Source organism: Merops nubicus, unplaced genomic scaffold (assembly GCF_000691845.1).
Source record: "Merops nubicus isolate BGI_N331 unplaced genomic scaffold, ASM69184v1 scaffold13401, whole genome shotgun sequence".
NCBI classification, from domain to species: domain Eukaryota; kingdom Metazoa; phylum Chordata; class Aves; order Coraciiformes; family Meropidae; genus Merops; species Merops nubicus.
The window spans coordinates 51,969-65,646 of record NW_008589103.1 but is presented as its reverse complement, the minus strand read 5'-3'; the positions used below and the strand labels follow the sequence as shown (position 1 = coordinate 65,646).

The following is a 13,678-nucleotide window of genomic DNA, read 5'->3' as shown; positions in this document are numbered from 1 at the left end:
GGAAACACTGCTATGCTCACTTCTACCTCTACTTCCTCCTTGCTTGCCTTCAAAGAGCAACCAGAGGATAGAAGAGCTCTGTTCTGCCAGGAAACTAACTCAAAACCAAAATTAGTAAATCACTGTGCACACGGTGACGGCAAATGGCAAAGGCCACCCAAATGTATCACTATAAAAAATAACATTAATTGGGATGCTTTGCAATTTCCTGTACAACCCATAATTAGGTTAGATAAGAAACTAGCAGTGTCTAAGTGCTATAAATGTCTAAATCAAGTTATTTTGAAAGTGCTCGGCACTTTGACATTTGAGAGTTCAGAGTAATTGTGGTATTGAAATAAAATTGCCTCTGTTATTTAAAAGGTCATTATCTTCTTGGGTAGATATATAAGGACTATTTTCCACTCCACTGAGCTGTTCTATTTGGTACAATTAGACCTGCTTGAGTAGATTTCTAGTGGGCTTCCTCCCACTTATCACAGTCCCGGCACTGCCACAGGAAAGGGCCTGTAAATACACAGCCCAAATACAGAGTATATATCCAGCTAACAGTCAGGTTCTGAAGAGCCAAGAGCTGCCCAGCACTTTGGGCACCCACATTGAACAACACAGGCTGCTACGCCCGGGAAGTGGGTCAACAAATGCCAGGTTACAGGCAGAATCCAATCAGCCAGGGAGACAAAGCCTGTGGAGCAAATCAGAATTTCACCTTCTCAACCAATGGGGAACCCCTTTAAAAACTTCAGGTGGCAAATTTCCAGGGGCCTCCTGACACTTGGGAAGAGCGTTGATGACAAAAGCCAAAAGCACAGGGAAGGCTGACATTCCTCCAGCAGCCCCATTCCCTTTCACACCTCCCCATCACCCTGGCTGACTTCAATGACAGTAATTGCTATGTGCACATCTGAACAGGGACATGAGTAATGCCAGGACTAGTCTGGTCCCTGAGTGATGTGTGTGACCATAAGCAAACAAATCACTCCAGCTACCTGGCTCAGAGGTGCTTAATATCAAGCAGGAGAAACAAGAGGACTGGTATCAGGTCCAGAGCCCTTTATAGGCTTCTTTTTCAAATTCCTTGGGATATCCCTCCCAAAAGATGAGAGACAAACACAACAGGTTGCATTCTCACATAGAAGGCAGCATATTCCTGCAAATTATTTTAGCTCATATGGCTGATAGTTTCCCTTGTGTCAGTCATAGGCAATCATGAATGGGATAATCTTCTTTCCAATACCTTCTCATAACAACCTTGAGATCCCTCTATGAAAAGGACTTTGGAACAGTAGCATGTGGTGACAGTCATGGGGGAAACTTTCCTGTGGAAGGTACAGATAAGTTTGCATGGATTGCTCAAAAACAGTTTGAGCAAATTCCTTTTTATGAGGATGCAAAAGCTTTGCAGTGTGCATAGGTAGCTCTGCAAATACTGCTTCACTAGTGTTTATTAGCTGACACAAAGCTACAGAAATCAGGTAGTATTTAATGCTCACTGTAACATTTATAAGACTTCTGTTGCCCTACAAGGAAGCACGATAATCTGCACAATAACAAAATAGATGTGATTAAGACATTTTAGGGTTTATGGTCCTCAATTAGATTAACTGATTTTTAAAGTCACATAAAGGTTTTGCCATTTCCACATTTCTCTTCTTGGTTTCCCTAAAGGGCAGAGTTAAGATTATGTCTTATTTCTGCATTTCTTATTCCAATGGGATTGGATTTTTTTTTAATGGGTAATTCTCACCCTGAGCTACTTACCCCTTGCAAATGTTGGTTCTGAGATAATTACAGTGCACTGTTGATGTTTGTACCGTGCCTCTTACAGTAACTATGGAGTTATGCTGAAAGTATTTGCTGTGGAATTGCTCTGCTTCCTTAATTTTTCAAGTATATTCTAGCTCTGCTACCCCTACATTCCATGCAGTCACTAGAGAATCAGTGTCGCATCAGGATACCCACCAAGTAAGCACCACTATTGCCCCTGAGCCAGCATCAAGTCTTGTCTCTGTGTCGGTGAAAACTACCTCCACATCTAGGGCTGACAAAATTTCATGGACATTCATTATTTACCAAATACAACAACAACAACAACAACAAAAATTAAAAATAAAAGTAGGTGCTTGTAGGAGGGTCAGTTTCAGCTCATTGTTCAACCATATATTGCAAATTTCTAGCAAAAACTTCATGTCAAAGAGACTTGCCTTCAGAAAAATGTCCAGGTAGCAAGTAATGTCTTTTGTACTCATGGTTTGGAACTCTTTCTATGACTTATGACTGTAGAAAAATCCTCTAGCGCTAGAGCAGAAACCAAAACGTTCTCAGTCAAGCACTGTTATACAGCAAATCACTTGTAATCGGAATTTGCACTAGGAGGAAAATGCAACCCACTTCTATTCATTTCCCTTTTATATTCTCCTAAATTACAACTCCCTGAACATTAGAACAAACTTGACTCAGGAAGACATTAATTCTTAACCTGCTGACTTCCATTCACACATGTACATTCTGAATTTGTTCTCTGTGATCCAAAACAACAGCTGAGGCACTTTGTCCTCCTTTTGAAGATGTAATAGAACTGACATTAGGCACAGGGAGATAGGCCTGTCAAATACCTGCATGGCTAGCCTACAGCTGGCCTCTTCTCATACCAAACAAAGTCAGGTTGATGCCTAGAACATTGGAGCCACTAATGTGGCTGTCCAGACTGCAAAGCAGCTGCCAGTGCCAGCTCCAGGAAAGGGAGCATCTGCTACTGGCAATGACAGGCTGCATGAAGAGGCTAAAGGAGGAGACACAATTAGCAAGCTGTCAAGATGCCTGGTAGGTAAACAAAAACAGGTAGTGGCCTTCTTTCATGGCTCTTAATCACCTTCACCATGGTTCAGTAAAGCTGTATTCACAATTGACAGGAACTCAAATCTTGCTGTTATGTATCCAAATCACAGCTTATTTTTAAGAAATGTGTAGAGGGAAGAGGAAAGAAGTGTACTTAATTTCATTCGATTCTATACCAGTTGGCCTTTCCCCAGTCCTCAGGAAAAGAAGAGATGGGCATCATCCATCTTTGTTCCTTTGGGTTACTTTGATTGCAAGAAGACTATCACAGAAAAGACAGTATCCGAGTCATCAGGTCACATGCTTGGAGGTTAGAGAGGATAAACAGCCAGGTCATCTGTGTAGACAATGCAACCTTCCTTGTAACTCTGCATCATGAGCTAGCCTCTAATTACTACATTTTCCACAGGCAATTACCTCACTTACTAGAGGTTAAACCTAGCTGTAGGGTGGGGACATAACTTAGCGCTCTGTAAGGAAGGAAGCTTTTTGGCATACAGTCTTGCTCATTCAGCAACATAAATCAAAAGAAGAGTCATGAATAAAGCAGTGCCCTACATGAAGAAAGTCTATGGTGTAGTTAGAGGAAGACTGGTAAAAACCTGTCTTCTGCTCCAGATTCTTCCTAACGATGTTGGCAAGTCTCTAGCACCAAGGTCTTGTCATACAGCAGTTACATTCTTCAGTCTCTGGATGTCCAGTGCAGCATACATTGGACTTCATTCCTGCAGAACTAACCAGTTCCAGTGCAGTGGAAATGAGGGAACTCTTCGGGCTCTATCTGTTCAGGGATATGTTTGGTGGTATGAACACAAGGGCCTTCATACCCATAATGTCTTTTGTGTTCCTCCTTGCTCTGCCCTGACCCAGCCTGTGGTGTTCAGGAAGATGCTCTGCCTAAGTAGCTACTCAGTCCTTTTGTGTGTAAGATAATATACTCAATTTCTCTGCCAGGTCAAGGATTGGCAGGGGAGAGAGGGAGTTATCAGTTTTGCTCCTTCAAATTCTCTTGAAATGTTGAGGAGCTTGATTATTCACACTTTCTCCGTCTCTACTAGGGACACAAATGGCACTTAAATTTATTACAATATGGCCTCAGACTTCTTATACTACAAATATCCACTTCTACCATGCAGGGTGACTGTGAAGGTAAATCCTGAAGTATGCCTCACGTATTGATATTCTAGAGAACATCGGGACGAGGCTAGGAAATAGGGCAGTGAAGGAGGAGAATGAAAGAGTACATTGACCAGCAGTGTCAGATCTTCATCCTCACCCATTCCATGCATTTTGCCTGCCTTGCTCACTAAGGAAAAAAAAAAAAGTCAAAGATTAGGAAACCAAGATGGCACCATAACACATGTTCACAATGGGGCTGGATAAAGGCACCAGTATCAACCTGGGAATCCTTACCTTCACTTTGCAAATGAAATAGCTTTTCAGAAGGCATGCATATATTTTCGTGCAGATCCAGGGAAGGAGGAAGAGTAGGAACATAGATATTAATGTACTTTTATAGTAGTAAGAGCAAAGATACTGCAACAAATTCACTTTGCATATGTTTGAAGCTTCAGTATTTTCTGATCTCAAGGTATTAAAACTAGGATATGTTAATTTTATTAAGCTACATTGCTGTTTGGCACAATCAAGGCAGTCTTATTTGCTGGCTACTATTTATGAAATACAGTGTCTTATGACAAATTCAGTATCTAAAACAACATGTAAAATAGAAAAGTTTTCCTAGGACAAATACTGCAAAATCTCATTGTCTATGTGCATATCTGTCAGTGTATCTCTCATAACTTTGGAGTCCATTCTCTAATTTCAATTGGATTTGACTGCTGGATCAGTCCAAATAGTCCTTTAAGATTCAGTTCCCAACCATAGGTTTCCAGTTTCTCTGATTCTTTCATGCTCTGAAGGGTAATTTTCTCTTCATCCAAAAGGCAAGAAAAACCTGTTTCTTCCTACCCTTCCACAGACCAGCAGCAGACTCTTCCCCAGTCATCACCAACTAGGATCTTCGAGGAATTTCTTGAGTAAGATGGAAAAAAAGAGAAAAATTTTTAAGAACAAGATACACACAGGGTCAAGGCTTTTTCCTGGATGTGTAGCAACTGGGAGGATGCAACATGCAGGGGAGCAGGTTATCCTTAATGTTAAATTTGAAGAACAATGATACAGAGTAGACAAAGTTTTGTACTTCAAAGACTGAATTTGGAATTGGATCTAAATTTTCCTGGTGTTCAGCAGTTTAGTTGTGGACAATCTAGCCAGACTAGAAGTATTTGCCATTCTCTGAGACTCTATGAATATTTAATAATCTGCTGACCAGATTCAGAATTCAAACTTGTTAGCACACAATGCCATGCTTCAGCCAGTGACATCTTTGCTGCATGCAGTGCCACCAACACTGATAAAACCAACCCTTGCCTCAAAACTTTTCAACTTTGAACGAATACAAACATCACACTCATTAAGTGCTTGAAATCTGAACATGTAGAAAATAGGAATCACTTCAGCAACTATCAACATATCAACACTTGGAAAGACAGCAATTGTTTTGTAGTACACCATAACATCCTGGAGTAGGAGATAACAACAAATACTACATACTGATGAAACTGCAGGAGGTGGATTGAGTAATTTAAAATACCACTAGCTGTGTAAACTCAGTGGAGTTTAACAACAAAGTTGTCCTTTGGCCAAAAACTTCCAGTTTACGTTTTAAGAAGATAGTATCCAGCAACTCCTAGGATAGTGTTTTTTTTTTCTGTGGTGCAGAGACAGTGTAGCAGCTACTGACCTTTACAGCTACTCTCTCCAAACCCTGCTACTGCCCCTGGGTTGGCTCCTATGGGACCACTGACTATGCCAAAACCTTTCACTTGATACAGTTAGCCGAGCCAGCTGCCAGAGTGACTGCATTTGGCTAAGAGCGATTCCACCGAGAACTAAAAAAACCCCAAACATATAATGACAAAAACACCACCACCAACACCCAACCCAAAACCCCAGCGTTAACACCAACTCCAGAATCAAACAAAAACCCTGCCAAGTGAGGGCAGAGTGGCAGAGAGCGTGAGAGTGGTGCGGCCCCTCTGCGGGACACCGGCAGCAGTGCAAAGGGAGGGGCTGTACCTGGATACCGCCAGCGCTGTCACCGCTGGGCTGGTCTTACTCGGTTTTCCAGTCAAGGCAAGGCTGGGATTCAGCTCCCGACAGAGAACAAGATGTTTTCCACACTTGTTACCTGTTGTGTGGTTTAAAAATAAATATTTAGAAAGTGTCTGGGGGCAGCATGGATGGGATTGTTATGATTTACGGTCAGCAAGTTGTTAAGTTGAGAACAAATATATTTAATCTCAGCCTGTGCTGTTGCAAAATAGGCCCATCCCAATTTAATTTGTGGCTATGATAGTTACATGTGCTGACGTGCGGCTGTATCAATTGTGTGCTAAATTGGATTTGTGTATTATTGCTTTCTAAATTGCATGCCTAGTTCAGCAAAATTGTTCATCAGTTTTCACTGGCTCTATGCTTAATAAGATGCCCCACAATACCTTGCTGCCAGGATATAATACAGCCCATAATTGCCTAGTAAAAAGAAATTACATAAAGCCCTGGTATTATCAGCTTATCTAAATCTGCTCATAACAGAACCAATAATTAAATGCTAAGAACATTTCACATACAAACACATACACACACACCAAACAACATAACTCAATCATAGTTACTTTGGTCTTTTTAATGACTGTGTTTTGGATTTATTTTATTTTATTTAATGAGATGTGAGAATATTTGGCCATTTAAAATAATTCTGAAGTCACCCAAATAGTTTAAGGGAGAATGTCACTGATTTGATTAGACCTCTCAACTCCTTAATAAAGAAGTCTGTTGCTGTATGTGTTGTAGAACACGCACCCTTATGCTCATGTGCCAACAGGTGTGTTTGTGTCTACACATCACCAGATGTTTGGAATCAGAGCATGTCTCCTGTGATCCTCTCTGAGAAAGGCACTAGCAGAACTATTCTTCTGTGCTCCCGTGGGCAGCTTGTAAGTCCTTGTTTGTAAAGTTGCTTAAGATAGGGTATAAATGTTAAAAATAGCTAAAATCCCTGTTTATTCAAAGTCATGCCTATGCAATTGTACTGGAGTAAATAGGACATGGATGTATCTGCCACAGGAAGTTATGGACAAGAACTTAGGAAATTCTTAAAGCGAACTGGATGTATATACAGGTAAAAAGAACCTGCAAAATACTGCAGAATACTACAAAGATTATGAAAGGAATGTTAAGACTTTTCCTTTGACTGACAGCAGCCTTTGATTAGAGATCATAATAAACCCAAATATTTAGCTACCACAGCCAGACTACCTCACATCTGACATCTCTTGTGTTCTTGCAACTGCCCTAGAAGCATCTGGCTCTAGCTACTCTGAGACATGATAAAAGGTAGGCTAGGCATCTGGTTTGGCATTTCCAGAATGCCTCCATATGTGTAAACGTTTTCATACAGCAACCTCTATAATGTAGATGCCAAGTTTAATGAACAGCACATCTGAAGATCTAAGTTGCAAGGCTCAAGTACTGTATAATATATTTTTAGGCAAATGTTACATCTATAGCTCTATATTTATTCAAATTGTGTGTCTAAAACTTAAGTAATACAGAATGTCTGTAATGAGGATCACAGCAATTAAGTGGTGTAAATGATACATGCTAAGCCCATGATTCCTGGCTCTTAGAAAATGTACGGTGAAGAGAAGCAAGCTGTGCTATTTAGGATGTGCCCTTAAAGCTTTCTGGAAAGTTTCAGCTCCTGTATTTCTCAGAACAGAAAAGTAAGCTTGAGTTGTTTCTAATACCAGCCAGCACTGTAGCCACATCATCTTAACTTCAGATCTGTGAGAATTCCAGGGTCAGCTTGGCACAGACTTGAATAAACAGCTCCATACACTAGGGCCTGCTGCTGGCCTCCCACCACTTTGAAGGGCCTCCAACCTCATTTAAAGGGCAGGATCTAGTACTGCCCACTCTGACATTATGCCAGGATACTTTAGCACAGTCCGTCAGCAGTGGTGCCAAGGGAATGGGCTTTCTGGAGCCATGATAGTTCATAAGTTTCATAGGTTTATGCAGAAAGATGGTCTATCAAGCTGGACAGAACCCATGGCAGAGCCTACAAAGAAGCTTCCAGCTTCACCCAGGCAGGACATGCCCATGAGACTGATGGTTCAGGGGTGCTCTCTGTCTCTAAGGTAAGGCAGTGGCTACCTACTACTTCTGCTGCTGGTTACAGTTACACTGTACCAGTTACCTGCACCATCTCCTCTTCACTCCACTGTGCTCATACCCCCTCTTCTTTGTCACACTGCAGGTTACAGCCCCTGCCATGGCCATACCTGTGTTGCCTGTCTCTTCCATTGTGCCTGTCTGTGGTCTCAGTCCAGCAGCTTGCTCTGATTTATTGCTATATTTGGTCTTCCACAGCTGTGCCAGGAAGAGGTAAAAAATGGAAAAAGCATGGATTATAATAATGCAACAACAGAGAAATTCTTCCTAGCAAGAGGTGGGAATTGGACTTCCAACATCAGAAAAGGATTCTGCAGTCACTTCTCCCTCTGCCACTGTGCTGTAGCGTATCACATGGAACAAATGTGTGCAGGGAGCTGGTGGGGTTGCAAGGCTGACAACCTAACAAGGATCCCAGTAATCCATGAAGCTCTCCCACCAGACTGGAAGTGGAAACAGTAGTGAATTCCAGCTCCTGAGAAAGTATGACTTAATAAACCGAGCTGTGAACTTACTCTCAGAAATCAGAATCAAACACATTTCAAATGGGTGATATAATTCTTGCTTTCAAAACCATACTAGAATGAAAAGTGTATTTTCAAAACTTCCAGAATGGCAAAGACTCTTCCATTCAAGAGTATAGAAGCTGATAGAAAGCAAACATTTTTGCTGTGATTTTCAGCTTCAGCCCTGTGCTGAAGTCCTTTAAGAAAGTGGCATGGGCTTTTAGTAGCTCTGTCCTTCCATTTAGGATGTAAAATTCTGCCTCTGGTCTACAACAACTGGGGATTCCCTTTCCTCTCTCCCATCCACCTACCCTCACCACTCCATCTGTGCTTCCTGTGATGATGATGCTGCGTGTGTCCCAGTCCATCACTTCGGCAAAGCAGCAGCAAACAAGACGGCATTTGGGGCTGTCAGTGGTGTTAATGCTTGCAAGAAGCTGGCCATTGACTGTCCACAGGTATAGGTGAGATCCAGCACAAGAGATAATATCACCCTGCAACAAAGCAAGAGGCAATGTTTCAAAATCCTACACTCATCCTCCTCACAGCTCTTAAGTGCTGATTATAAACTACAGAGTTGCTCCAACTGAAGTTCCGACCTTCATTTTGCTTCTGGGAAGTTGATGTAAACCAGAAAAAATAATAGTAATAAAAAATACTGCTTTTCATCTTGAAAAATTTTGATATTTCTACACCATAGAAATCCAAACCAACCACCTCAGATTTAGCAAGATAACACAGAAAGAAAGTTCTTTTTACATTTTTTTTAAATGAAAACATTTATTTAAACTTTCCCTTCCTACTTTCCAGAAAATCCAGGCTTTTGTTAAAAAACCAGACTGGCCTAGCAACTGTCAGGAATACAGAGCGTGCACAGACAATGCCTAGCACAGGTTCTGGGCCAGAAGTAGCACACTTATGTTTTATAAATAAACATTTTCTTAAACAAAGACCTGACGTTCAGTTGCTTAGCTGCCTTTGGTGATTTCACAATCCTCCTCTGCCCCTCACAGGGAGCTTAATGTCATCGCATTTTTAGACTGTGTTATGCTTTTGGCCAATGACCAGCTCAGCATTCAGTGACCTGCACTTCTGGTGCTTAAACCCTTTGCAACTGTCTTTCTCCCTTACGTGCAAGTGCAGGGTCTTATCACAGACTGTGTGTAGGGAGCAGATACACAGGTAATCTCTTAGGGGTAAGAAACAGAACCAAGACCAGTGCTGCAATTTTAAATGATCTTATGAAAAGTGTATTTTGATAAACTTAGTAATTGAAATTCCACCTAACCTTCCCACCCTTGATGCATACTGAGAACCAGCTAGATAGAACACTATCAGCAAAGTCATCTGATTCTGGTAAAGGCCAGCGTGCCCTTAAATTAACATCATGCATCTGGTTTGAATCAACTAACACCACGCTTCAACCCTGCCTGATTTGGGACCAGGGCTCTTCACACTCCAGGGCAGAATTCTGAAGATAAAACGAGGAAAGTGCGTTTGAAATGGAGTTGCCAATAATTAAAGAGATTACATTTCAAATATCTTATCTGCATGACAGTACATAACATCCAGATATTTGGTAATGATCTACAAGTGGTTTTCAGGTCTAGACCAGGGATTTAAAATTAGCTGAAATCAGAAGCTACAGCAAATTTTTGCAATCCTCCTTAGCTTATAAAGTTTAGGGACGGGCTTTTTATTTTTTGCCTACATGATACGAACACCATGAGGTTTGTATCTATAAATGGAATTTCTAGATACTCGAGTAAATATAAAAAACAACAATCACATAAAGAGCTGCATAGTGTTTTTATTTCACAGAAAAGTATTTAGTTCAGAAATCTCTTTCCTTCAAAACTGTTCTTCAAGTAATTCTGAATTTTCCAGGAAAAAATCTTATTACCAAACATGTAGTTTTGCATCAATCAAAATATTTAATTTAGCACAATGGAAACATTTTGTTTCTATCCTCATGTTACAATATATAAATATATATAGAAAATTTAAATAAAAACAGATTTCAGAATTAAGCATCCTATCCCGCTAACATCTAAAAGAATTTTTTCCTCTACAACATGCAGACCCCTTAATCTTCTTTTCCTTGAAGTTTCAGTACTTTCCTAAGGTTCTCCTCTTCCAGATGAACCTTTCTGCGGACTATTGTCCAACCAGTTTATCCATTTTCTCTCAACAAACTGGAGAACTGTATCTGGATCAATCACCAGACTCTTCCTGGCACAGACCATCTCGGGTTTGGACAGCTCCAGAAGAGGAGCTACCAACTAAAAAGTCAGTGGTGGGCTGATACATAGAAAAAAGTGGACTCCATCCTTCTGTGGTCTCAAGCCCATGCTCTGTGCTAGCCCATCCACTCATTTCTGAATGCTTGGCACTGCTTCAGCTGACTTTGTAAGGGAGCACCAGGGTATTCTGAACGTCCCTGCTGAAGCCACTGGCCATTAACCAGGAACCCCTAGGGCTGGGAGCTGAGCTGGCACTGAACAGACTACTTAATTCCCACCCTCAGTTATTAACCATTAGACTTCATGGTTAATAAAGTTCTTATGTGAGATGACTAAGTAGAGAAGGTCTGCTTGGTTTCTTACTGCTATGAACTCAATTTTTGCCTGTCTTGGTACAAGCTCCAGTATTGGATCCAACATCAAATTATCTGAGCAGCTGGAACCCTGCTCTAGTATATTAACAGAACCAGCAAATATAAACGTGCAAGAAATTTTTGGGAGGTGGGAGGAAGAAGGTTGAAAAAAAGTCTTATCCAGAGTGTTTATAGTAAAATACAGTGCAGAATATTTTCTTATCAATATGCATGCAATTCTGACCAGACACAAACCACAACATGCTTATACCCACTGTTATCAGGAGCTCTCCTCACACCTGAGAGTAGAAGGGCAAACAAAGAGCCAACACTGTCACTGCAAAAGTGTAAGGTAGTTGTCAGCTGACTGAGGCAGTGGCAGACTGAGGACTAGTGTTTCTCAGCTGACATGGCTCTGCTGCATAAACTTCAGGAGAAATTAATGAAATAATGGAGGCAATAAAGTTATGGGTGAGCCAAATCCAGGAACTACTAGGGTAATACTTCATGTTCTGTAAACCAGAAGTTGTTTAATCCTGCTATCTACCCATCCAAAGATGCCTCTACTTAGCTACTCAGTCTAAGATGTTGCTTTTAGTGCTTGCTTCTCATCATTAAGAACACTATTAGCAATCTCTGTAGGAAAAAAAAAAAATCAATGTATCAGACTCTCAGGATGTTTTTATGTTAGGAAGAGCACCCATTAAATTAACATGATACGTTCATGGATACATCAGAAGAAAGATGATAAATGAAGATCTTACTGTTGAATCGTTGATGGCAACAGAAGAGAGGCTTGCCCCATGGGCAGGAAGCTGGTTTATGTACGTCAGCTGGTTCAGGTCCCAGATGATGCAGGTTCTGTCATCAGATCCACTCACCAAGATGCTGTAGGTCACAGATGCAGCAAGGCAGGTCACTGCCTGAGTGTGCCCGTACAACGCCTGGTGTGGAGAAAGCAGCCAATGAACCACAGCAGCGGGTGGCTGATTTACTTAGGGAACCACAATCCTACTGTCATTTGCTTAGTAAGAACGCTCAACCTAGTCATTTACTTTGGAGAACTGAAAAGGGTATGGGGTGGAAATACCAAAGGTTCTTACAGAAGTATCCTTGTCCTCAGCTCATACTTGAAGAAAGTTGAAGCTCCAGGAGATTATATGACTCGCCCCAAGTTGTGCAGTAACTAACTGAGGGCCTGTGGCATACCGTTCAGACTCCACAAAAATACTTTGTGCTTAGCAACAAAATTTGTCACTTCAGCCTATGCAGTTTTAAGTACAATTTATGCTCAGAAATTACTATTTCTCAATATTTAAAAAATATTTTTAAGTAAAACTTATCAGGATTTATTTCAGTAACCTTCTCAGTCTTATCTTTCTCTTTTTCTGAACAAGTACAAGTTTTTTTCTGATTTTAGTCAAGAAGAAATACAGTATTTGGGGAGGGTTTTTGCTTTAAAGCCATATAGGAATTTCCCTTCTCTTTCATCATTACACAACATTCTTTTTTTGTTGTTTTATAGGTTACAGAGACATAAGGAGTGCCTAGCTTAATTTAAACAGTTCCATAAAAAAAAGACTACACTTCAGGCACAGAAAATTTAATATCACAGACAGAAGTCATGGATTGAAGGATATTGATAATTGTTTAACACAGCATTCTTAAGCAACAGCAGCATGTATATGTGCTGCATAACCACCAATGACAGTAAACCCTGTAGGGCAACACAGAAACAGTCCTTCACAGCATTCCTAAAAAGTCTCTCAGGGCTCAGTTTTTAGCTGCCTTACTATGAAAATCAGACCCACCAGTTTTAAGATTGATCTTAAGTATGTCCCCTGCTGGCTTTCTCTACATGACATAATTAGCACATCTTCAGGGTTTGTATCAGTTCGGCATGGAGTAGGAGAGCCACATGTCCTGGGTGTTTTTTACAAACACATTTATTTTCTAGTGTGTGACTGAGACATGGAACTCTTGCTAGTTAACACGTGCTGCCACTTGCCAAGGTTACTAGGACAACAGTATTCAAACACTAATCCACTGCTGAAGAGGCTGAGCTGCAGCAGGCTATGTACTACTGAAGGTGACCTGCAAATGTGAGGAATGAATTTCAGTGTGTGATTTATTCCATTCACAAGAGCTAGCAACTAAAAATACTAACACAAAATGGGGTCTCCAACAGTGTATTTCAGAGGTCACAAACACTCTCAACTGATCACAGAAAAGGAGACTCGGCAATAGCTTTGGACTGACTGTAGAACAGTTTCTTTACAAAGGACTGGGCATAATCGAGTCCCTGTGCTCAAGAACTGCACAAGACCTCTGCAAAAAGGGCTGAGACAAGGCAGGTTCAAGGGCTCCAAATTTCCTTTTCTTTCTCCAAAGCATGAAAGAAAATGTGCTCAATGTGACAGCATCCCAACAGCCCAGT

The 13,678-nt window shown here is 41.0% G+C and overlaps 1 protein-coding gene across 1 annotated transcript in view; it reads right to left on the bottom strand.

The window, feature by feature from the left end:
• Positions 1 to 5,211: 5,211 nt before the first annotated feature.
• WDFY4 (WDFY family member 4) overlaps positions 5,212 to 13,678 on the bottom strand; it is a 30,144-nt gene continuing 21,677 nt past the window's right edge. Inside the window, exons 11-13 of the mRNA XM_008949478.1 lie at positions 12,006 to 12,185; positions 8,957 to 9,139; positions 5,212 to 5,421 (exon numbers count right to left, since the gene is read on the bottom strand). Of these exons, the coding sequence (XP_008947726.1) occupies positions 5,212 to 5,421; positions 8,957 to 9,139; positions 12,006 to 12,185 (573 nt within the window). The remainder of the gene's footprint in view (positions 5,422 to 8,956; positions 9,140 to 12,005; positions 12,186 to 13,678) is intronic.